Raw genomic sequence first — 27670 nt, 5'->3', positions numbered from 1 at the left:
ATAGAGCTCCCGGCATACACCATGATGATGGTAGTTGCACTTGGTGCAATGGGGAAGGTTTCCTAAGTATGGTCTCCTAGATGGAAAGGAATACAAGGTAACGAGAGACGATGGCTAACCCTGGACATATCTGTCCCGAATGTATTAGGCATAAAATTTTCCCGTGCCTCGCGTATCGGTTGTCTGAGTGTCGACCTACATCCCTATGATGTAGTCCTGGTGTGCAAGGTAGGGGTATGAGTATCGGAAAAAGGCCATAAGATGCGAGTCGTTCCTACTACGTTACCTTTATACTGGGAAAGGTTTTCACTCTCCAGCCTGGAGAGATTTGAGAACAGTTCGGAACGAAACCGCGGAAAGAGAGGCTTATGAAGGCTTATGGCTAAATACTCTCAAGGGAGGTGCGGGGATCCGCTCTAATCGTGTAACTGGCAACGGGAAACGACGATTTTACCTAACACATAGCGTGAGTAGTGTAACCACTAACTCACTAAATTGTATTGTTTTAAGGGTGTATTAGCGTGACGAACACGAGGAAAAGACAATTCTCGGGTCCATGTACTGGCTCCCTCTGTCTGCCTCGTATCTTTGACTGGAATCGGCGTTGGTTTCCTTCGGGTAGTTACCTAGGGTTCTCTCCTCGTATGAACATATTGAATTTCTACTCCGCCTTCCTCCTGATTCCGACTCTAGGTGTCATCACTTCATGATGGATGACCGGGAATATCCGAAGTTTAGGCGAATTTCTCACTGATGTCCCTAAAAGATATAGGCACTTGGTAAATTCAATAGTCTCGACCTAGTTCATTCGTTTCCGAGCTGGAAATCTTCTCAATGAACTTCTTCGGGGTCGGACTCAACTCTTCTTTCAAGCACTGGAGTGGATAGGATTTTCTACGGGGTTCGTGTGAGAATGGAAATGTCTAAAGAATCCTAAGAGATTATTAACATTTCACTCAGTGATCCATATCGAGTCCTGCTACGATTACATAGGGTATACAAATCATATATAACTTAGATCTGATAGGCCTTCGAATATGTGATACTACTCTAGATCCACATCCCAACGAGGAAAAGGAAATAGGGCGAAACCACACATTCTTAGCCTATGGGATCCTTATTATATATAACCTTAGGAGTATACCCTCTGTAGTTGTAGGTATATCAATAAGGATCTTTTTAGTTCTTCACATAAGGTTAGTTATGGATCCTAAAATACCCCTATGGTATTTTAATTCTTGTTTGATTCTTATCTTCGGATTATGATTCGGGGATTAGTGTGAATCTTTTAGTGTTCCAAAATACTCCTATAGTATTTTAAACTTTATGTTTGGCTCTATCAATCCTAATTGGTAAGTCTCAGACCTATTACAACACCACTATCACTCCCAAGCACACGTTCATCGCATCTCGAATAAATGTAGTTGATCAGGTTACATTTATTCCAGCTTACGATTACATAACTGCCCAGGTTTGACTGTAGTGCTCAACATCCGAAGACTTTTATTATTGTTCTTCTTGTGATATTTGAGTTCGAGTGTTTAGGTTTTGGATGTTCTTATACTTTGGTAAAATATGGTTATATTTTAAAGTATAATTCTTGGTCAGAGTGTTTTATCCCTTTGTATTTATAGGTTGTATATCTTTTATGAATTGATATACTTAGCTCACTATAAACAATGCTCTGATACCAATCTGTCACACCCCAAAACCGGAACGGCGGAAACGTTCTGGGGTGGATGACGTCATGTCAAGTATCACAACACATGCATTATAGTAATCAAAGTACAACAAAACATTTCATTAATAGTAATAGTTTTACATGGTTACATTACAATACATCAAAGTAATACGAGTAATAGAATAAATACAGTGTGGTACTAAGCTATCTTCATCAACGGCTCCTGGAATGTACCTATCTAATGCTAACCTGAGAATACAAGTTATTTGAAAAGCGAGTATCAGCATTTTTACAAATGCTGGTGAGTTCATAAGCATTTAGTGACGTTTCAATCAAATAACTTTAATAAGTAGTAGTTTAAGTGTTTACTGTGTATTAGAGCTCTTTCCAGAAAATCCTATATTTTCTTTAATAAAAGCAGCCTTCTACCAAGACTGGCCAGTGTTATGTGGTAAAAAGTAGTTTTCCCTTAATTACGATCATTATCAAAATACTGAATTTGATTATTAAGAAAGCAAGAGACATCAGGGAAATACATATGCCTCAGCAGTGAGGACTGCTGACTAAGGCAAAGGAATCATAGACTCCAGGAAAGTATCGAACAAACGACACACCTGGTTCAGTCTAACAAATAGAGACACAGACCCCAGAAGACAAGAAATGAAAGGTACAACTGGTAAGGTCTAAAACAGTGAATACAGACCCCAGACAGTTGTTGGTTTTTGAGCATTCTAACACTCTTAAGTGTACATGCAACCCTAAATACCTTGGATCTATGTTTTCTCTATTATACATGCAAATAAGAACATCCAAGGTATTATCCTAATCTAGCATACAAAACAATGACTATAGCAAGATAGAATACATACCTCTTTGGTGTGGAAAGTCTTCATGAAGCTTGAGTGCCTAGTGCCCCAAGTGTGACACCTCAAATGGTTCACACAACACCAAATACACATGGAATGACTTGAGAGAAAACCCACACTTCATGAAATCGGCTAGCCCTTCTAGTACACCCACTAGTGCCGATTTTGCCAAGAATAATATCTTTATATAGTGTTACAATTAGGGAAAACCCTAATTGTCATGACTTTCCATTTCCTTGGATCCATGGGTTCAAATACACCATGGAGCATCCATGGAGCATCATATGGGTTTCGGCCCAACTAGATAATCCATGGAGCATTAGCCCACTATACAAGTATGGATGATTTACACAATCAACCCATATATTTAATTAGTCTTCTTTTGATCACTTAATTAATCCTAGATTAATTCTTGACCAATACTAATTAAATAATCTCATTATTCTTATTATTAATATACTAGAACTTATAATATATTAATAACCATAAGTGTCTTATTTCTCTCATTATAGTCTATCCAAGTGCATGATGCCATGCAACCCAAATGGACCATGCCGGGTCGGGTCAAGTCTTACCAATTATAGTTATCGACTTAGACATTAATCCAACAGTCTCCCACTTGGATAAGTCTAAAACTATTATGGCGTATGACTTCAGGAACCAACTGGCAATCGTAGCTCTCAAAAGCTTCTGTCGAACTCTGACCTTGTAGATAAACTCTGACCTTTGTCAGTGACTTGTCCATTAGATAAGGGATCATATATTCCTCCATTCTAGATATCATATGGACTGAGACATGGATTATAATCATTCTCTCTGTCCATTTGTTGTTTCCCGATTTCCGATTTATGACAACTGACTAATTGAACAAATCAGATCAGTCCTGGCCCGGCCGAGCACTTCCATTTGTCATCATCAAATCATCGAGGGGCCCACAGATATCACTTTTATCCCGACGGTAAAAGGAATGGATAAACTTCGACTCATATGGCTTGTTCTACTACTTGTTGAATCATACACAAAGGCACGTTTTATAGCACAGAGTTACCAAATGCGGTTTCGTGCAATCAATGTACTATCAACTCATAGTAACAACTCATATCTCTAGGTTTGAAGAATATAAGATATTATCATCTCATGATCACTCGTGATAAAATCCATGAAGTGATTCCAATGAGCGTGGGTTGAATCCAATACTCAGAACTTATGAGCACTCATGATTGTTGTAGCCTTGTCCAACACCTTAGACCTCTACAACCCGTGATGACAGTCTTAATTCATATCTACTTCCAAAATATGACCGACTGTGGATGGTTTGAATAACTTAGTCATTCCGGAAGAATAACCCAGTTTATTCGGGAAGTCAAAACATGCAAAGTGAAACACAATAATAATAGAATCCAATATGGTATCAAAACCTATCACCATATGATTACACATTATTCATTGTATACTGTTTCAGCTATCAACTTTATTCTTGAATTTTAAAACAATAGTTGTCCCATGCTCCAAGCATGTACACTATGTTTTCTAAACACTAGTCATGCCACACACCAAGTATGCATACTATGTTTGTCTATGATCTTTACTTTGTGAACTAGATCAATTGAACATAACTTCAATGATTCTCTTTTCACACTCCCAAATCCTTACTGCAAATGAAAGAATTCCAAATTCATGCCATTTACTGAAATCTGTTAGATTCTAAACTTATATGCATTGATCCTCTTGTAATGATTATGCACAAAGTCATAAAGACTTGACAACAAACATTACAGAGTATTCCAAAGGGGATTATCTCCTTGGAAACATCCTTCTTGCATTAAGTTTCCTTAATCTTACACAGATTGAAAATTCTAACTTTGAAACATTTCCAGATTCCATTTTGACTATCACTTCTGAGCAAGAGTTGCCTCCTTACAGATTATGTCAATATGGTCCTTCCAGAATTATCACTATACTTCCAACTGTCCTTGAGCAACCAATCTTTGGTAAACCTTAGATTGTCCTCGACAATTGTTTAATCATTTTAGTCATATCCAGTTCTAAACCTTTTCCCTTCTTAATGCCCCAGGCATTTGGAAAATTTTAGAACGGATGATTATAGCACATGTAATCGATCCTATATCCGAAGCATATGGGACACGATTCATGATGTCTCACATAAAGACTAAACCAGTCTTTTGCTATAACATTTCCATTTCTATTTGCCAAGTTCTCATAATTCAGATTATGAAAAGGGATGTCGTAATCATAATCGAATTTTAGAACGCAAATAATGGACCCATATACAGAATTTCCATGAAATTCATATATATCCTTGACTAAATGATTAAAACCTCACAATCTAAGCTTATAGATTTGAGATGAAGCATAATTTCCTCTCCCTTAATTATAGCAAAACAACTTTTTCAATCCGTGCAACCTCACGAATTGAAACTTTTTGTTTTCTATAATTAACATTGCTAACTTGCAATACTTATCATAATTATCATGCTCCCACTAACATGATGATTATTAGCATAACACTTATGCTCCCACTAGCTTTGACATGTACTCAGAAATCAGCTGACTTTCTTACCAAAGTTCAGATTTCTGATACTAGATTGTTTTGATAAGACTTTATCAAAATCATACACCTTCCCTTAGATAGCACACTTGTGTATCTAAACAATTATGAAGAGGGATGCCGTAATCATAATGTTTAGACCTTTTTGCTACTTCTCACAAGTCCATGTTAGTGTGCCGGTTAACCACACGCGCTCCAGTAACGACTTTGAGAATGCAAATATCACAATTGCTATCTAGCTAAAATCTACTTAGTGAAAGTGTTTCCTCACCATCATTTTCATGAATCGGAGAGAAACCTTATGACACTTAGATTTACTGGTGTATGTGTTCTTATCCATGTGAATGGTCAAAATCATAGTCACAATACAAAGATAATGACTAATCCAAACTCATATGGACCGAACTCAATCTTAACTTCTTGCCACCTGGCAGCTCAAGGGCCTGCCATTGCTTCCAAGTTGTTATGCAACAAACTGAGAACTCTAAGAACTCATATGCAAAGGCAACTTTAACTGGAATGGGCACAGAATAAGTCAACACGATAGGTTATAACCCTCAAGTCGTGTGCTAGTGAAGACCTTCAGGTTTTATTCTTGATTAGTTCTTGAGACTTTCAAGACCTTTAAGACTCCCACTGTCCTCTTGACCTATAAGACTCCCTTGTCAAACATCCAAGAGACAGTGTGGATTCTAATCAAGACAAACACTTCACACAATTGGCCTAAGTTGGTCTTTGTTTTATCCAAAACATCACAACTTACCAATTTCAAATGTACAAGAGTAGAAAACTTTTACTCTTACACTTGACAAGTGTTTTAAACCTTCTTTTGAGACATGTCACTCAAGTTACAATCTTGGAGTATGACTCTAAGACTTGTATTGGAACGAAGTATGACTCATCTTCTTGATTTAACCACTTCAACAATTCAAGTTCCTCTTCTTAGTCATAAGAATGCACCAAGATTTTCTTAGAGAACTAATTGTGCTATGGTTTCTTAATCATTAAGATGATCACAAAACGGATACTAAAGTACTCTCCCATCTTTTCAGATTTGAGAAACTTTTATCCTTTTGCCTAATTTGATTCTTCTTATTCGTCCTGCCATACATTGGAACATTTTCCAATGTCTCAGAGTTACACTTAAGCTTGTAAGTATAATCATATTTACTGAGCTTTAGTAAACTATGACGAATAGTCTTATCAATCTTTTGTGGTGGACTTAATCAGTGCACAAGAATGTGTACTCGATCCCTTAGTCCTTTACTTGACTCACACATCCATGTGGCCGAGTAATTAGTCTTAATTTTCCAATACTTGAAAGTTCTCATTCATCATGCTATACAACTTGCATGATTCCAAGTTCCGGTCCAATTGAAACTTAGGTGATGAGAATCTTTCCTTATTTGGTAAATCTAGACATTACCACAAATGAAAGAATCAATTTCATATTTCCACTCTTGCTTTGATGGAATCATATAAGCAACAATTTTCCCTCAAATGCCATTGTAAGGATATTTTAAAATAAATAAAATCAAAAACTTCCTTTTATTTTAAAAACTTTGCGGAAAAACTTATCCTTACAATCCATATGAAAACTTGTTGTTATCTATTCCTTAGCAATATATCATAACTCCTAAGAAGTAGCTCAATAATCCGATCTTCAAACTATGCGATAGAAATCCATCTACGCCATCAGATTCAGCATATTCTTTCTTTAAGTTTCTTCACTTTTCTTTGATTCTTAAAACATCACCATGTGACCCAGTCACATCATGTATCAATAATCTCAGAATAGAAACTTAACAGAGTTAGATAGTGGACTTTACCTGAAGTAGAGTCAAACTTATTGACTGTAACATCCTTAGGTAAATTTAGCAGCTTCGCAACCAATGCCCCTTCCTTTGGCAATACAAACATATGGACCCTTTGATAATGGTACACGAGACTATCACAGACTTAGCTTTTCTCTTTACCATTTGGTCAACTGAGTTGACTATGGCCGATCCATTTCCATTGGGAAGAGAATGCTTTACTGGATATCCAATGTCATCATTGTCAATGTCCATAAAGTTTTAGGAAGTTGATCTTAGCAAATAGATAAGATCATTAAGGGTCTTGTCATAGTATGTTTCATAGGTGTCCCAAAGGAACTCACTATGTGACTTAGAAAGTGATTGAACCACCAACTTTCTCAAGACTTTGACACCCAACTCTCCCGGCTTGTCAATATGTGACTACATCTCCAAGATGTGTTCACACCTAGACCTTGCCTTGCCAATAGGGCTTGAGTGACCTTAAACTTTTCAAGAACTTGTGGGTTGGGGAGAATAATTGGAGGAGGTGAAAGAAGTATGATTTTCAAAGGACATCATCTTCATTTAGGAAACCTTGTTTCACTAGATTTGGGAAGATCATAGGTGTCTATTACAGACATCTTTTGGGAGATATTCAAGATAGTTGATTTAAAGTCCTTAATATGACACCTAATATGAAATATTAAGCCTAGGACCCAACAAACTATTTTATAACTTAGAAGAGGTATGCCGTAATCCAAGCTATAAAATGTTTGAAGGTAGGTGAATGACGATTCACCAATTTCCACCAAGATAAACGAAATGAATTATTAGGTTTTAATTGGTTTTGAAACTCCTAGATCTTTGAGATTCATTGAACTTTTCAAAGGCATGTTTCAATCTCGAGTGTGCCCTTCAGGTTTTGTGACTGGGATGCCGAGGATCACAAAACAAGGTGTGAAGTAACCATGCAAATCACTTGGTACCCTTAATAAATTACCCCTCAATCGATGTGCCGGTTAACCACACACGCTCCATCGATACTATGATAAATATTAAGTCACCCTTTACCTACCTTGTTAAGTCCAAGTTAGTGTGCCGGTTAACCACACACGCTCCACTAACGACTTAGACAAAGTGTAAAGTGTAATTTCATGGGTTAGCACCTTATTCACATTTTTCCTAAGTAACTAAGATTGGGTATTATTAAGACTTTAGTTACTTAGTATTTTTCATTAATACTTTTAATGAAGGGAGAATTATAGTCCTGTCAAACCCGTTCGGCTAACGACCCTCCACCGGTCAAGCAAGCGGTGGGTGAGAGTGGACACCCATTAAGTTGCCATTTTATAGGCAACAACCTTATACCCACCTTATAGACCGGCTTCGTGAATGAGGCGTACTAGCGGTAAGACTGACTTTACTCTTATACATATATATTATTAACTTATAATATTATAAAGTATAAGGATTGAATTTTAACTTTTAAAATTCTAAGGGCTAACTTGGAATTAAAGTATTCATACTTGAAAACTTTTTCAAATTCCAAAACTTGAGGGCAAGTTTTGAAACTATTCAAAACTAATTAATTCCATAACTTATGTGTTTAAAGTAGTTTTAATCCAAAAACTCTTCAAGTTCCATAACTTGAGGACAAGTTATGGAAGACTTTAAACTAATAAAAGAACTAACTTTTTTTCTTTATTTTATAACTTATGGATTTAATTATGGTTACATATTTTTCTTTAATGAAGTGACTCTTGAACTTCCATAACTTGAGGACAAGTTATGGAGTCATAAAAAGTTATTCAATGACACAAGACTCTTCATATTGTAACCATTGCCAACTATTATGAGTTTTATGAGTCTTTAATGTGACTCTTCATGTAACTTGAGGACAAGTTACACAAACACATTTTATACTCAACTCTTAGATTAAAATGGATTGAAAACAACTATTTCACTCAACATTTCTATTAATCTAAGCAACTCATAAGAACAAGATAATCAAATCAAACTTTTTCATGTAATTAGTCTAAACCTTAAACTAATACAAAACATGAATCTATTGACAATTATCTCTTTGAAAATGGATTAGCATGAACATTACCACACCAAAAACAAGATTATAAGTTCAAAAACAATTTAGGGTAATGTTCCTAGTCCATTTCTAGCCAAAAACCTCGAATATATGCTGTCTGGGGCTCCTACTCGGCGAGTGGCGTCAACCTACTCGGCGAGTAGGATGATTTTACTCATGTACTCGGCGAGTTCATCAGTGGACTCGGCGAGTACAGTGCCCAGAAAGCCAGAAAATCGAGTTTTTCAGCATTTTTCAGCAATTTGCATCAAGTATAAGAGAAAGCAAGCCTAGGCTCTGATACCACTGTTGGTTTTTGAGCATTCTAACACTCTTAAGTATACATGCAACCCTAAATACCTTGGATCTATGTTTTCTCTATTATACATGCAAATAAGAACATCCAAGGTATTATCCTAATCTAGCATACAAAACAATGACTATAGCAAGATAGAATACATACCTCTTTGGTGTGGAAAGTCTTCATGAAGCTTGAGTGCCTAGTGCCCCAAGTGTGACACCTCAAATGGTTCACACAACACCAAATACACATGGAATGACTTGAGAGAAAACCCACACTTCATGAAATCGGCTAGCCCTTCTAGTACACCCACTAGTGCCGATTTTGCCAAGAATAATATCTTTATATAGTGTTACAATTAGGGAAAACCCTAATTGTCATGACTTTCCATTTCCTTGGATCCATGGGTTCAAATACACCATGGAGCATCCATGGAGCATCATATGGGTTTCGGCCCAACTAGATAATCCATGGAGCATTAGCCCACTATACAAGTATGGATGATTTACACAATCAACCCATATATTTAATTAGTCTTCTTTTGATCACTTAATTAATCCTAGATTAATTCTTGACCAATACTAATTAAATAATCTCATTATTCTTATTATTAATATACTAGAACTTATAATATATTAATAACCATAAGTGTCTTATTTCTCTCATTATAGTCTATCCAAGTGCATGATGCCATGCAACCCAAATGGACCATGCCGGGTCGGGTCAAGTCTTACCAATTATAGTTATCGACTTAGACATTAATCCAACAACAGTATCAAATGAAAGATACGTCTTGTAAGGTCAAAACAGTGAATACAGACCCCAGACAGTATCAAATGAAAGATACGTCTTGTAAGGTCAAAACAGTGAATACAGACCCCAGACAGTATCAAATGAAAGATACGTCTTGTAAGGTCAAAACAGTGAATACAGGCCCCAGACACTATCAAATGAAAGATACGTCTTGTAAGGTCAAAACAGTGTGACTCTGAAAATGAGTTACCAACATACAGTGTAAATTGCCGGCGAAATACCGTTACCTTAAGGCCAATGAATTATAAGGTAACCCAGGATACTCGTAACCATACTGACTATAGTACCATACGCCCTACAAGCGTCTAAAATATGACATTTGTCACCCATTGGCTTGGTAGGCCGGGACTGTAGCTAGCAGTCTGGGTGCGGGGTTGTCAATCCCGTATAGATTTATACACACAATGTCCGCTCTCCCTACAGAAGATTCTGGTTCCCAACTAGACGACGGAGAAGGCCGTGTCCTGAAGATGCATCCCAAATAGTGGGTAGAGACTTCCAAATAGTGGGTAGTGTGTGAGTGCTGAACTAGAGGTAGAGACTCTTAACTGAACTGACTAGAGCATTCCTGTATGTCCATACTCATATACATAATATATAACTAATGAATCAAACGACCTTCGGACGGCCATCCGATCCCACCAGACCACATCTCAACGAAGAAAAGGAAATAGGGCAGATGAGCCTTCCTAAGTCTTTCAAATCATTATTTATATGCACCTATACAAGCACAGACATACATCTATCTACGACTGAGTGTGTATCAAGTGGAATCATATCGTGAAGTATAAGTGCACAGTGTGGAATAACCGACTTGTGAAGTATAAGCGTATAGTGGAATATCCGAGTCGTGAAGTATAAGCGTACAGTGGAATATCCGAGTCGTGAAGTATAAGCGTACAGTGTGGGATGATAGAATCATGAAGTATAAGTGTACCAAGTATAAGTGTATCACGAAGTGGAAACGACAACTGGTGAAGTAAAAGCGTCTATCAAGTATAAGTGGCTACAAGTATAAGCGATATAGAGACAATAACCGGTATAAGCATATCACGAAGGAAATGCGTTATCAAGTAGGAGTTTAAATAAGTAAAAGCGAAGCAGCAGTAACTAACAAGTAAAAGTATAAGACGTGAAAGGAAAACTTTGATGAAAACCTTGGAAAACCTTTATACTTAGGAAAATCACATTTTGAGTATTCTTTGGTAAAATAAGTTTGAAAACCTGTAGAATCTTTGGAACCTTTATAAACCAGTTTGAAATGATTTTAGATACAGCAATATAAGTAAGTGTTTTGAAACAATTGAAAACCTTTTTGAAAACCATTATAGTGTCCTACTCGGTAAAACAGTGTACAGTATGGTAAAATCTTGTACATGCGGGTTATCAATCACATGTGATTGATATGATAACCGGCATGTTTAACTTGTATTCCCCCTATAAAACATGTAAAAACATTTAAAAGGTTCATTCAGGGGTATGAACTCACCTCGCGTAAGTGGATCCGACAAAGGCGCCGGTTGGGTGCTCGGTGTTAAGTAAAGACTTGGACACACTTAGTGACCTATTTAACATATGATAACATATGTTTACATACAATTAGTACATATAATACTAATTAATCAAGTATACGCACCCTAAAGAGCGGAAAACACTTTGGTCAAGTGTTTGGGGTGTCCCGGGTAGCATCTAAGGGCTCAAATGGATTAGGAATGGAGTTTACTCTCCGAGAGTAAACTCTCAATACCATGTTTACGGCCCAGGGACTACTCACCATAAGTTTACGGCCGTAAACTCATGGTGAGGGGTTCTAGTGTGTTTTAAGGCTTCTAACTTGTTCATGGAATTATTCTAGGTCCAATTCCAAAAGGCATGAGTGAGTTTAAGGTCTTTAAGGGCATCATAATGGAGTTTACGGCCCAGGGACAACTCCTAAGGGAGTTTACAGCCGTAAACTCTCATTCTTTGAGTTTAGTGAAGTTTCAAGCCCTTATATCACTTCTAGCAATTATTCAAGGCTATAGGGGTGTTTGGGGTTCCAAGTGTGCACTCCTTTAGAGTTTATGGTTCAAATGACCATCCCTTGGGAGTTTACGGCCATAAGCTCTATGGCTTGGCCATGAACTCTCATACGCCCACAACTTTTTGATTTTAAGCCCTTGTTTCAATCCTAGCATTTTCAAGTAATAGTCTAAGGTCATTTGGGGAACAAAACCAAAATTTTGGCATGTTTGAGGGTGTTTACGGCCTTGACACATGTCTGGGCCGGAAACTCCTTTTGTCCTTTCATTTCTTTGTGTTTAATTGATCTAAACCCAAAATACCAAGTCCCTAAATTTTGTATGAAGCCTAAGGGTGGTTTGGGAGTGTTTTTGGGGCATTTTAGCATGGATTAGAGGTGTTTACGGTCTAAGCATGTGCTTGGGTCGTAAACTCCCTTTTATACTCCAATTTGATTGTTTTAATTGATCAAACACTCCTAGGCTAATCCCTTAATTTATTTCCAAGCCTTTAGGGATATTTTGGGGTCATTTTGGCCTCATTTAAGGTGTTTACGGCCTAAGGAGGAGCTTAGGCCGTAAACTCCTCTTCCTTAGCTTCTAAGTCCGATGTTTAAGCTATAAACACGAATCAATCTGTTTAGAACAAGCTAGGATAAGCGGACTTACAATTTGGAAGCGTTTGGTTGCGGATTTGGGGCGAAAACGGGTCTAGAGAGATAGTTTAGGGAGTGTAAAAAGTCTCCAATGGACTCCACTCACCTTTATATAAGGGTTCGAGTCGGGGCTCAGTGGTATTCTACCCGATACTGCCGTTATACGGGGCTTTTGGTCGCACTTGATTTAGTGGTCGTAATAATAAAAACTAACTTTTTCCAATTAAATGGAAATGTGTGTTATGTGTTTTTATTTCCTTTTATCACGACTTAACGGAATATTGAATATAACCAAATGAAATGTTTATTTAATTGACGACCTCTAATTAAAGGAACTTTTATAAACTCGAATATTCCGTTAACGGTAACGGGGAAATGTAACGGGACAACTTGGGTTGTCACAGACATCTATGAAATGGGAGAAAATTCATGTTTATTTGATTGAGTCCTTAATAAAACACCCAAATGAGATATTAAGGCCAGGATCCAACACAACATCCTACAAATTGGAAGAGGGATGCCGTAATCCAACTTGCAGAACATTTGAAGGTAAATGAATGACGATTCACTAATTTTCCACCATGAAAAACGAAAAAAAATTAATTTTTAAATGTATTGAAAACTCCTAGATCTTTTGAGACTCATTGAACTTTTCAATAGCATGTTTAAATCTCGATATGCCCCTCGATATGTGACTGGGATGCCGACGATCACAAAACAGGGTGTGAATAACCATGCAAATATACATGGTGCCCCCAATGTTACAGTCACCTATTCAATGTGCCGGTTAACCACACACGCTCCATCGGACTATGACAAACATCGAGTCACCCTTTGCCACCTTTTCTTAGAACCCAATTAGTGTGTCGGTTAACCACACACGCTCCTCTAACGTCTTAGCAAGGGTACAAAGTGTAATTTCATGGAATTGCATCAATTCACTTTTTCCTAAAGTAGCTAAGATTGGGAATTTTGTAAAACATTTAGCTACTTTATTTTTCATTATACTTTTAATGAGGAGAGGGTTTGCCCTATCCTACCCGTTCGGCTAACGACCCTCCACCAATCAAGGAAGCGGTGGATGAGAGTGGACAGCCATTAAACGACCATTTTATAGGCCATAACCTTATACCCCCCTTATAGATCGGCTTCGTGAATGAGGCCTACTAATGGTAAGACTAGCATTTAAGTTATACATATATAATATTAGACTTTTAATGTTATACATAGTATAAGGGTGTATTTTACACTTTTAAAATACTAGGTGGTTTAATTTTAGAAATTACACTTTTAATTTAATCAAATATAAACCAAATGATGATGGATTTGAACTTTTCAAAACTAGGGTTTTAGAATTTAACATCTTAAAATTAAACTTTTAATGAAAATTTAAATTCCGAAACTTAAGGGCAAGTTTTGAAACTTTTCAAAACATAAGCAAGAACATTCTATATCAAATTACAAAAAATAATAATTAACCATTTAATTAGTGATTATCTAAATATGACCTAATTCAATTTCTTGCAAGGTAATCTATCAAATAATTCAAATAAATCAAGTTTATCACATAAGGCAATGATTATCTAATTAATTTGACAATTATCTTCTATTTTGGTAAGGATATCTTTTAAATTAAACAATTAATTTAACCTAATCCCTTAAATCCCTAAAATTCGAAATTATGGGATGGGATAATTCAAAATCTTTAATTACCAAACTTAAACACTTGAAAGATAATTACAAGATATGACATTTATCCAAATCCCTAAAAAATAGGATCTTATCTTGGGGAAGGAGGCAAATTTCGAAATTCAAGGGTTGGATAACCCTAGAATTCGAAAACTTGGAGGCTAAGGAAAGGGTTTGGGAAACCCTAACCAATTTCGAAATCTTGGAGACTAAGGAAAGGGTTTGGGAAACCCTAACCAATTTTCGAAAATCAAGGTTCCAGAACCCTAATTTCGAAAATTCATTCCTCCTAGGGTTTATTGGCCATAAACCCTAATTTGTCAAGTTCATACATTTGTATAATGCTAATTGAAAACAAAAACCAATGCTCTGATACCACTGATGGGTTTTATACAAACAATCCTATGTGTGCATGCACCCTAAAGTTGGATCTATGTTATCACTATTAGTTATACAACATTATGAACATGTGAAGAACCCTAAAAAGCTTCTAGGGATTTCAAAATTCACAAAGAAAGATGAAATACGTACCTATTGTTGTTATATTGTAATAACAACTTAAATCTTGAATCTTCTTGTATTTGAAAGCAAGCGCCACAAGTGTCGCGCCTCTAATGGCTCACAAACAAACCTAGCAACCAAGGATTACTATGGAGAGAGAAGTGAAGTGGAAAATTCGAATCTAAGCCTCTCTTAGAGTCCCTTTCACGAAATCCAACCCTATAGGGGTTTATATAGGTGATAAGGAAGGTTCAGGATAAGGCAGGTGTATCCTAGATAACCCTAATCCCTTAACTTCCTCCCTAAGGCTTCCAAGGCACCCTTAGAGCCCAAGGAAACCCTAGGACACTCTAGATTTCGTTCCCCACCTCTAAGGGAGGTTCTAGAATGCTTTAATGCTCAACTTTTGAACATTGTCACCTTTAGTCCCTACAGTTTCAATTAATTATTTTAATCCTAAAATTAATTTCAAATTAATTTCTGATTAAATATTAATTAAACAATATCATTTCTAATCAATATATTATATCCATAATACATTAATAAATCATTTATCTTGATTTCAAATTAATTTATTAACCAAGTAATAAATTAATAAATCATTCTTCTCTCTCCAACAATTATCCTATTTCATTGCCAGGTTTGAAGGCAACCCAAAAGGACCATCCACAACCGGGTCAAGTACTTACCAAATATGGTTACGGGCTTAGACATTGATCCAACAATGTATTGCAGTGAGTCTAGGTGTGTGTTGTGTGTGAAATACATGTGTATTTATAGTCTAGTCTAAGTAACAATAAGTCTGATATTCCCGGGATTCTCTCGACTAAAAATGAACACATTGGTTTGACTTTATATTTCCTAGGTCTTTTCTTGATTAAAGTGTTTCTTTGTAGTGAATGGGTCTTATGTTGACTAGTTATGCACATATGAGAAAGAGACTAGAAATATATCGTTAGAAATGTTAGAAAATAAATATAATAATGGTTAGGATCCTAGGATAGGTTCGGGATCCTGGAAGTTCTTGAAGATCTGGGATCCTGAATAAGAATTATGCTAATGTTGGTTTAAAATAAAAAAATCATGATGTTACATGGTTGGTCCATTTTTCTTTTGATTTTGGAAAACTCCAAGTTTGTCAGTTGTTTGAATGATTGTTTTGGACTTAATGAGGTGTAAAAGTGCATGTTAAGCTCTCTTTCAAGCATACAAGGAAGCCTTAGCCTTTTGGCATTTTTTGGATCTAGGGTTAGTGTTTGACAAGTTAGAGTCATGCATGTTGGTAAAGTTTGGATTTTTATCCATTAGACACCACCTGAGATGGTTTCTAGAAAGTTATAGCCTTTGACATAACTGATTAAGCACTTAATAGAAGTGGTTGTTCTTCCTAGGAAGCCTGACGCGACCAACCCTTGGTCGTGACGTGAAGCGAGGGCTGATTTGTGACTATTTTACTGGTCGTGACTTGGTTGTGAGATGGTTGTGACGCGTTGACTGTTGACTTTTTGATGAGTTTCATGACTTTTGGTCAAAATTTGATGGACATGGAGTTAAGGTCTGATCTCTATATAACATTTATTATTGAGATGTTTCTAATGATGAATTTGAGTGGTTGGTTCTATTTTGTTTTGTTTAGGATTGTATATAACATTATATGTCTTTTATGTGGTAGGATGCTTGTGTAATGTTACTGTACGAATGTGTGATTAGACTAGAGTAATCTTTTGTTATGTTAATTGGTAGGTTCTAGGGGATGGTGGTGGAACCGTGATAGGTCGTGAGTCTACAGGCCTAAAGGCAATGATGATTGGGAGCCTATATGTTATATGGGATAATGGTTATGTAGCTACATGTCCACTGAGATGTTGGATGTGAGCCTACATGCCCAAATGGAATGATGGCTCGGAGCCTATGAATCGTATGTAATGATAGTTGAGTGCCCATAAGTCCACTTAGGTGTTTGTTGTGCGCTTACATTTGGTACACATTATATGTGTGATGGAATATATTGTCTACTGGGAAACTTACTAAGCTTTGTGCTTACTTGTAATATTTAAAAGTTTTTTCAGGTTGTTTTTGTGAGAAGGAAAAAAGGTGTGGCGTGGATGTACTCGAATCTATGTTTTGTTTTGAGACTTTCGCTAAACTCTATGTTTTGTTTTATGATGTTTGAATGAAATGTATATTTATATTTCTTTTTAAAAGATGGTTTTTAGTTGTTTAAACCATACTTCAATATTTTTAAATTTGGTTGAAAATTTGGGAAATTATAAGTTGGTATCCAAGCCTCGGTTTCGAGGATTTGGATTATTACAAATGTGTTTGAAAACTCAAACTTAGGGTTGAGAAAAAAAATTATAAAACCTTTTAAGAAAATATTTTTATAAAAAGAAAGTAGGATGTGATGCTTACAGTCAGCCGAAGCTCGAGAAGGAAAGCGATGTCCAATATACTCATATTTGTTTTGTATGTTATTTATGTGGATGATTGATATGTATGCTAAAATGTATGATAAGGATCTACTCATAATTTGAATGTAGATTGTTGGCTTTGGAGAGACGTCTTGTTTCCCTGTGTGTTCATCGCTATGTGCTACTTGAAGTCTATGTCAATATTGATGAATTGTTTAGTTAGTGTTTTAGGGTTGTACACAAGTAGAATCAAATAACCTTATAATTCTTGATTTGGCCTTATTGTAGGTTCCTTGTTTGGTTGTACACAACTACATACGACTGACTATTCATGAGGTGGCTCGTTGATATCGGAAGAAATGTTATCCAACATGATAAGTGTGTGGAATCCTAAAGAGTATAGGAAAATTTGTAGTGTAGTCACACACTTCTGTAATAGAACGCCAGGTTGTGGCTCTAAGGGGCAACTTCCCTTAGGATATCTCAGGTATCATATGGTTGTGTAGAGTTTTTTTATGAGTCCCCATATATAGTTCGTATTGATAAACTTGAAAGTCCATTTTCATCAAAACTTTAAGGTTTTTCTTTATTAGACATCCTTGCATCTTAAATCACTTCCGGTGCCAATTTAAATGTATCTTACCAATCAGGATGAATACATAGCATTTAAATCTGGGTTTCAACACTAAACAATCCATAATGTTATAATATTGGTTCTTTGTTACATTCCATAACTTCAAATTGTATTAACAAAAGAGAAGTGTTCTTAATTTTGATGGCACTTGTGGATTTAACTAAACCTTTTAATCATCAAAAATGAATTTCCCTTTTGTTTCCATCTCAACTACGACCCACAATCAAAGCACTATATATCTCTCCCACCTTCGATCTATTTTAATTCATAATCTTACCACAATACTTATTGTTATTCCAGTTTTTTTCCTAAAGTACAAAGTTTAATTATATAACTCCCTATCGTTACTTAACACCATCCATCAAATTCACATTGCAATTATGATTAAACCACTAAAATCATAACACCTGTTAATTTCTCACATACCATGGTTTTTTCAGTTGAGATTTCCATCTCGCATTATCATCATCATATTCTCTTAGTGACCTACAGCCGATGTATCATTTATATTGTTGAAACCAATACTAAACGGTGTTATAAAAAGTTATAGATAAGATTAAAACATCTTACCCTCATTTACGAATGTTAGATATGTTATGTTAAATTGTTAATACCATCAACTTTCGGGTAAAAGTAACGATGGAAAGTTTAACATCAGTGGTCATGCATGCGTTGCATACAAGGATGTTGAGGTTGAGTTTTTGCATGTAGAACTCTTGACCAAGTTGCCCATATCTTTTCAAAGCCATAGAGTGTGGAACATCCCAAAGCCCAGAGGTTCAAAGGTATGCATGGAGGTGTGAAGAAATATTCAGGCATAGCGATTACTCAAATTCTATGATCCAAAAACACTCCCTTATATAAAGTGGAATTTCTAACGCCAAACCATTAAAGATACTTTATCTATCTATGCAAATTGAAACCGTCCATGTTATCTTTTTACCGCACCTTGCGCTAAAGCAGTTTGTAGAGATATTATGACAAAGTAAACGAACCTGGTCATGGAATCTAAAAATCGAAGACATATCTTGTTTAATGTTTAACTAACGAGTCTTAAATAAGTATTCACTTTTGACATCTTTACACTTGCTTTTGATTAATATATAAACTTTTATAGCATTGGGAGTTGAGTATGTATATCTTGAGGTATTAAATCCTGATGAAATCGTCCTCTTTTAACAAAATCACTCGTTTTGGACTGGGATCCATCTGTACAAAACTGGACTTTCATTGCTTTCCACACCTTCCACGAGTAGCACTAGGTAGCTAGTATATATTAGTAGTAGTAGCAATCATGTTTTACTTTGTAACAGTAATCAGGGGTACTTTTCGTCAAAGGAATCACCTTTCCACCACAATTCTTATTTTTACCTTTTTTCAACTTTACAGTGGAGAAAAAGTGAGCGGTCATGAGGATGAAGGGAAGGTCACGTGTAAAGGCGTTTCTGGGTTTGCATTTATTCATTCAGATATTGCATTTTCTTCATTACGATTAAAGGGAAAAAGATGAAATAATATAATGACTGATTTTGTTTGTTTTTTCTCATGTGGTGGGGAAGTTTTTTGGTTAATTTCCTCTGCCTGTTTGCTTTGTTGTGGGCTCAAGTTTGTGTCATGTGATTGGAATTATGCCCCACTCGCTTCTATCCTTCTCCGTCTCATCTTAAACCCCACACCCATGTACTACTCTCTCTCTCTCTCTCTCTCTCTCTCTCTCTCTCTCTCTCTCTCTCTCTCTCTCTCTCTCTACGGTGCTCTCTTTCTCTCTCTACCACTATTACACACATTATATAGAAGACTTAGATCAACCTTACCTGCTCAAGGTGGGGGTCAATGAGATAAAAGCAAAGAAAGCTCATTGGAAAAGCTAAAAGATTTTAAAGCCCGAAAGAAAGCTGATTTTTACAAAGCAAACTGCTTTACCTCTCATCATCTCTCCTCTCTCCTCTCTAAGATTAATATATTGAAGCAACCAAGTATACCAACTTAACCATCTGTACAGAATAAAAAGGATTCTTGAAAGCTTCGGAGCTTCTTGTAAGACATATTCAGCAAAACCCACTACATAAATCTACCCATATGTTCGACAACCATCTCCACCACCATCACTTCACTGCAACTCATGGCCCAGGTCCGGGCCCTTCTTCCTCTTCCGATCTCTTCTCTTCCCCAGATAATGGCCTTCCTAGCAAAAGGAAAAGGCGTCCTGCTGGAACCCCAGGTAACCTCATAAAACATATAACTGAATTCTATATTGTAATTGGATTCACTTCTCTTGATGTTAGCTAGGTTTCCTTTTTTTAACATCAAGATTCACAAATTCAAATAGTAAAGATAGTTTTCTTAACTTCTTTTGATGCATTTATTAATCCTCAGATAAATAGATCAATCTTTAGTATGTTTAAAATCGCAGATCCAGATGCGGAAGTGGTGTCCTTGTCTCCGAAGATCTTACTTGAGTCAGACCAATACGTGTGCGAGATCTGTAACCAAGGCTTCCAGAGAGATCAGAATCTTCAGATGCATCGGAGGCGACACAAGGTGCCATGGAAGTTGTTGAAAAGGGATTCACCGGAGGTGAAGAAAAGGGTTTTCGTGTGCCCTGAACCCAGCTGTTTACACCATGACCCTTGCCACGCGCTTGGAGATCTCGTCGGGATCAAAAAGCACTTTCGGAGGAAACACAGCAATAATAAGCAGTGGGTTTGTGAGAAGTGCTCAAAGGGTTACGCTGTACAATCTGATTATAAAGCTCATCTTAAAACATGTGGAACAAGAGGCCATTCTTGTGACTGTGGTCGAGTTTTTTCCAGGTTACTTTCCTTTATGTTTTTCAGTTTTTGCTATATTCTTCATCTATCTACTTTGATGATTTTCCGGAATCTTACTACTTCTTCACTTTCTCTCGATCAGACTCAAAGATGTGACCTTTCATCATTTTTTCTGCTCATACATAAATTTCAGCAACATTCAGTCAGAAACAAAAAAGTTCCTTAATCAGTTTCTCTGAAATATTGAATTATTTTCTTTATTTTATGTATAATCATGCATGTTACACATTTAAGTTTCTGATGATGCTTTTGCGTGGTTACTTTGTCGTCCCTGTGTGTACATAGTAATGGCGTTTTTTAATCTCACTAATATAAATTATCTATGATTTTCTTTTTCGAAACGAATATAATATGTAATTCATTAATTCCTAGGATCTATGATCTCACATTTTTTTTTTATTACACAATCACAAACTTAAGACAAATAGCCTTCACTCCAACTTTTTGTTTGTTCAGGAGTTTATTTCTTTAATCAGACAAAGAATTAACATGACATTATCTGAAAAATCCTTCTGCTAGGTTTATATATATAATATTGTTGAATAGTAGTTAGCACTACACGAGGAAGATTTGGTTTCTTCCAAATCCTAAATCCGTTTTGAATAAGTTTTATATTATTTTATTCTGTCAAACATCCATATTCGTACACACTTTTTTATTCACTCATTTATCTTTTATATAGAGTCGAGAGTTTCATCGAGCACCAAGATGCCTGTACTATCCGGCGAATCCATTCAGACTTGCCAACATTTCAGCCGGCATGTTCATCTCGTACAGCATCAAGTACAAGTCCATCGAATGACAAGATTCTCACCTCCATTCCAACAATGGCAAGATCACACCATCGTCAACCTCCTCCGCAGACTGTATTTTCACAATCCCAAGAAGACATGCAAAACAACTTGGAACTTCAGCTCCTTCCATCACTATCACTCTACGAACAAAACAACAATAACCAGAACCATTTGAATCTCTCGATTGGAAATGGAGTTTGCTTGCAAAAGGAGGAAGAAATGAAGATGGCTTTAGCAGACCAGGCATTTGCAGAAGACGCTAGGCAACAAGCAAAGAAACAAATTGAAATGGCAGAGATGGAGTTTGAGAATGCGAAGAGGATCAGGCAACAAGCTCAGGTTGAGTTAGAGAGGGCTAAGATTCTTCGAGAACAAGCCACCAGGAAGATTAGTTCCACCATGTTAGAGATCACTTGTTATTCTTGTAGGCAACGATTTGAAGCTTCTAGTAATAATTTCGGAGCAACTACAGCTGATGAGACCTCCATCGCCCCAAGTTACATGTCGTCAGCTGTAACAGAAGGTGAAGGAGATTAGTTGTGTTTTTAAGATAAACCTTTATTGGTTTAATTTTCTACTCTCTTCGTCGATCTTCAACTGTATGCGTGTTTATAAGTAATTTCATTCATGTCTTTGCATTTTACTTCGGAAATTAAAATAAAGATAGGATTGAACTGAATCCTACTGGTCATGTATCCTAATTATTACATAACATTCTCCTTCTTTCGTTTATTCATTTTTGTATGTATATATGTTCACCATTGGAAATCAATTGGGTAGATATATTGATTCACTAACTTGTCATCACCGACACGAAATTACCATAATTTGATGTTTATAAAAACTTGTAAAAGTAGTGTTTGAATTTGTTAGCTTTTTTTTAGAACTATAGTTATGAAGTATAGTTTTTGTGAATTTATGGCATTTAAAAAAATTAACTTTCAAAGTATTATGAAGGAGTTATTATTATATATTTGTTTTGTTGTCTAGCCAGATTCATGAAAAGTGAAAAGTCTAGCAATATAAGAGTGTAATAATTTTCCATTCTTAATAAAAGAAAGTATGGTAATAATTTATGAAGAAATTCTGTATATATTGAATGAGGACATAAATTGTCTTCATTTTATATATTATTGTATATATAGCCATATAGATATATAATTCGGTCATTAAGTTAAGTAAACTAGGTATCAATGTATCAAGCTTTTCTATGCTAGATGGCAAGTGATAGATCTGTACGTAATACAGATTACATGATGTGTATATATATAGGATGTGTCAAATTAGCGTATAGTTTTGTTATAATATAGTATTATAGAAATATTGTATTAAAATGTAAAAAGTTCCAAAGTTTTCAGTCAGAATGACTTATATCCTGGTATTGCCACTGTGGAAGCACGATACTGCAAGGCATTATCGTTTGGCTATTTGTGAAGTTGGACCTGCCTAGGTCTATGATATTTTGGCCTCACCTATATGTCTGGCCATAGTTTTCAAGTCTCTTGGTTGCTAGCATAATGATACGCTACCCTAGTCCATATACTTTCGGCATTGCATGTGTACGTACCCTTGTTGGTAAAATTACTTCAAATCCAGTAAAAGAAAAAGAAAAAAAAAAAAAGCTCTAGGGTAATTTATATTTTAGGTGATCATATAGAAGATATCTTTAAAAATAATCATTGCCTAACATATGGATATTGTAAGGCAACAGAAACTCGCTCGGTACCACTTTTTGGCATGGTTAGTAGCTTGTTGTAGATGAGAGAGAAAGTCAAAATTCAATATTTGTTCCTATTTTTATTAATATCTAAAAAATGTATGACAATTTATTCTCTTTAAATGACAAAATGAACATATTGTGTGGCGTGCAAAATAGTAATGTGAAAATGCAACATGAATGACACCATTATTAGAACTTCTACCTCAAGTTTTAACATCCAATAAAAAAAGACTCTTGCACTCAATAAGATGCTAGCACTTGTTCTTTCAAATTCCAAAAAGATAAAACGAAATCTTGTTTAAATGATGATCAAGAGGGACAAGGATAGAGGTAAAGGTAAAAGAAAAAAATATAATTAAAGAATTATATTTCCAAATATAGAATCACTCATGATGAAACTTAATCTTATATAAAAATCTGCGGACTTGAAAAATAACAAAAAGTAAGATAATGGCAAAAAGTCCTTAATGAACTTTAATATTAATAATAGTAAGACATATGTGACATAATTTATTTATGCAACACGCCCAAACCGTGGACATGGTCATTAGGGATATGGGATTTCGGTTTAACTTTTGTTATTCCCTCGCTAATCTGATCACATGGCATTTAGGCAACGGAATCTAATTGAAATCATAAGGTCTTTATAAATTTTACATTTAGACGAGGATCACATTACATCTACATGAATTATATGCATGTGCTTTAGAATGTGTAGTACGTACTATATGTGTTCTATTAATTAGAGGATTCTTAAAATTTAATTTAATGAAAAATATACAAATATATATGCAACATATGATCCCCTCGCACATTTCTTTGTCATTAAAGAAAGAAAAAGGAAAAAACGCAGTGTATGTAATTTTTACTATTTTATTTAATAACTTCATAGAAACAGATTAGCATTCTACTGGATGTATTATTTGATAATTATATGCGCTACTAAATTATAAAATCCAAAAAAAAAAAACATTATTTTGTACATCATTTTTTTTTTTTTTTGACATAGCAAAGAATATATTCACATCCCACCATAAGACACTAGAGGGAAAAGAAACAGTTAGACAGATTTAAGTGCCAATAAAGGACATTTCAACTGGTTGGTCCAATCTAGGTTATTCACGTTCGCCTCCTATTTGAAACCCCATTAAAGGAGCGAAACAATTGAATGAAACTCTTAGGATAATTAACATACGATAAACACACACATAGAAGCACAACAAAAATAAGAAGACAAAGAGATTTAGGTTATTCACACAATTAGAGTAATCATAATAATCCATGCACGTAAATAAACAGTTTTATATTTAGTGTTTTTACTCTATGTAATCCGTTATTATACCAGTCATATTGAAGTTATACTTGGGTCCGTTGGTCAAATCCGCCAACACATATACTATATTTGGAATAGAAATAAATTTTAATATTTGTTTAATTTTTCTCTTAGATGTGACATATTTGCATTTTAATTTGCTCTAAAATCTTGAAGGCAACTTCATACTATACGCACGTCTCATTATACATCTCACTCTCATTAGTGAGGTGGGTTTAAAGATATAAAATACAAAAGCTAACAATAGATGTAACGTAATTTACAATTGAAATTTTCCGACTCAGTATGTTTTATGAAATTTAGTTATTTATCGGTTTATTTTTTATTTTTTGGAATTTTTCCTCATTAAATGAGAATGACCTATGAACCTGTATATTTAAATGGTTTAGGCTAGTCAGGTCCGGCTTTGACATATTTCCGATAGGATTGAACAATATGAAACGATTATTTACATGGGTTGTATCTCGGTAGAACTTTTTGACCAGTTAACTCGAATAGGATTTGATTATTACCCTGCTTTTGGTTAGTTATTTAGATGATTCATATTTACATATATATTCATTTAAGTTCGAATTTAGTTATTTAGACACAATAACACACAATCTCTAATTTTGGGATCAGAGTATGTTTTGCTTACTAATTGACTTACTTATTATGTCTAGTTAAAATTCCGTACTTACAATTACCGCTTAATATGTTAACCAATCAATATTACAAATTCGGCATACAATATATGGATCCAAACTCGTACTACTTAAATTCATAACGGTTAGTGAATATATGATACAATATGTTAATTTCAATATTAGTTATATTAATAAACCCAAACCCAATTATTGTCCACAAAAATGATTGCAAATACCTAACTTGATTGAAGTAAATGTACTAATCAAAACACATATGATCACTAACATTTTACAATGTTCTTACAAGTAACCTCAAAGAATTTTGCCTTCCGTGTGTGTTTATATATATATATATATATATATATATATATATATATATATATATATATATATATATATATATATATATATATATATATATATATATATATATATATATATATATATATATATATATATATATATATATATATATATATATATATATATATTAAAACAAAAAAAACCCTAAAAATCATAAAAATGCATAGAAAAAAATACGTAGAGATCACAAATATATATATATATATTTTTTTGACTTTATATTCTTAAAAATCGTATTTTTTCTTTTTATAAATTCACTGAAAAAAAAAATTAAAAAAATCGGTTTATTTTAAATTTTATTATTATTATTATTTTTTTTTTCAAAAAAAAAATTCAGCAAAATTGTATAAAAAGTTGCGATTTTTAAGAATATAAAGTCAAAAAAAAGATTTGTGATCTCTAAGTATTTTTTTCATGCATTTTTATGATATATATATATATATATATATATATATATATATATATATATATATATATATATATATATATGTATATATATATATATATATATATATATATATATATATATATATATACCAATCAAAAAATCGTAAAACTAAGGACGTGCAATAGTCACAAAAACATAGAACAAATGATCCTTGCGGCGGATATGATGATCCAATGGTTAAGGATCTTCACATGTTAAACGATGTTGAACTCGATGATTTGTTGCCTCAGATCCTGAATTTGATGAACAAAAACGCGTTTTGAGAAGATTTGCAAGTGTTCTTGAACCACCAAACTGGAGGACAATCAAATATAAAGACTTTTTTCTCATTTTAGGTTGATCATCTTAAGGAAGCCAAAATCCGAATTTTCGTTATTTTTTGATGTTGGCATCTTAATGGGTCTCTTAGACGCTCTTTCAGATATCGTTGCTTCGTAGAGAAATATCCTAAATACCTAGTGGGAGTCTAGGACAATGGAACATAACAGTGTGCATCTTAACACTTCCAAGATTTACAAGCAAATTTTGGTGATTAAAATTTTAGAATTAGCTTAAACATGTAAGGTCACATGTTATGATCTGATGAGTCAAACACTTTACACGTTGACCAAGAGTGTCAACACCAGTGCCAGCGCCAACATACAGTTTTTTCAGCGTCAGTGTGAACCAATGATCTTGGTGATCTTTTGTATATTAGGAAGTTATACGTGTGTGTATGTGTGTGTGTGTGTGTATATATATATATATATATATATATATATATATATGATCTGTAATCTTTGTGATTTAGATCAGACCTATACAGGTATTCATACCTTAATTAGTGGGATATCATTTATTGTAATAGTATATATTGGACATTATTGTGAAACCCTAATGTATGTCTTTGTGCCGCCTTCGTGACCTTCGTTCACTTGGTGAGAACATTCTTTCTTAGTGAAAGGATCTTTGTGATTACTTGTGTTCTTCATTTTTCTGTTTAATCTTTGCTTATTTAATTTGTCCTTTGTTATTCATACATGAAGTGTATCCGATCAATACAAACCTTCAACTGGTATCAGAACCGGTTTACGATACACTCAAATTATAGTGTCGACCTCTTATAATCCCAAGTCGTCAGTTCCTAACAAGATCCCTCCTTTGATGAACACAACTATACTGCTTGGAAATCAAAAGCCATGGATGTTCTCGATACCATGGACTATGATATGCTTGATATCATCAACAAGGGTCCCATTATCTCTATGCATCAGTCATCGAATGATAATGTATCTAGTAGTAAACTTAAACTAAAATCAGTGTCTGAATACAAAAAGGAAGAAAAAAGGGTTCTAAATCTTGATGTAAAGGCGAGGATCACTAAATTGTTCAACTGCACAAGAGATGATGATCACTTTATCATTCGCCTTTGAAAGAGAAGATCTCTCAGATGACGAAGATTCAAATCATATGTAATGACCCAAATTTCCAATAACATTTTTCATTTTTAATTAACAAAATCGTTTCCAATAACCATAAATTACCAATCACAATTTTTTTCAAAATCCACAGTATCAAA

The 27670-nt window shown here is 34.8% G+C and overlaps 1 protein-coding gene across 1 annotated transcript; it reads left to right on the top strand.

Annotated features, from left to right (window-relative positions):
• Positions 1 to 19751: 19751 nt before the first annotated feature.
• Positions 19752 to 22354, top strand: LOC111882397 (zinc finger protein SHOOT GRAVITROPISM 5). Its single transcript, XM_023878768.3, has 3 exons — positions 19752 to 20218; positions 20411 to 20810; positions 21511 to 22354. Exons 1-3 carry the CDS (start codon positions 20077 to 20079, stop codon positions 22157 to 22159), a joined length of 1191 nt encoding a protein of 396 aa, XP_023734536.1. The 5' UTR covers positions 19752 to 20076; the 3' UTR covers positions 22160 to 22354.
• Positions 22355 to 27670: the final 5316 nt, after the last annotated feature.

This window comes from Lactuca sativa, chromosome 8 (assembly GCF_002870075.4).
Source record: "Lactuca sativa cultivar Salinas chromosome 8, Lsat_Salinas_v11, whole genome shotgun sequence".
NCBI lineage: Eukaryota > Viridiplantae > Streptophyta > Magnoliopsida > Asterales > Asteraceae > Lactuca > Lactuca sativa.
The sequence above is the reverse complement of the archived record's forward strand: the minus strand, read 5'-3'. Positions and strand labels throughout refer to the sequence as shown.

Excerpts from the sequence above, each read along its gene's own strand:
- LOC111882397 (XM_023878768.3), top strand. The coding sequence starts at position 20,077 with ATGTTCGACAACCATCTCCACCACCATCACTTCACTGCAACTCATGGC. Across the intron at positions 20,219-20,410 it reads GCGTCCTGCTGGAACCCCAG|ATCCAGATGCGGAAGTGGTG; the intron begins GTAACCTCATAA and ends TTAAAATCGCAG. Across the intron at positions 20,811-21,510 it reads TGTGGTCGAGTTTTTTCCAG|AGTCGAGAGTTTCATCGAGC; the intron begins GTTACTTTCCTT and ends TCTTTTATATAG.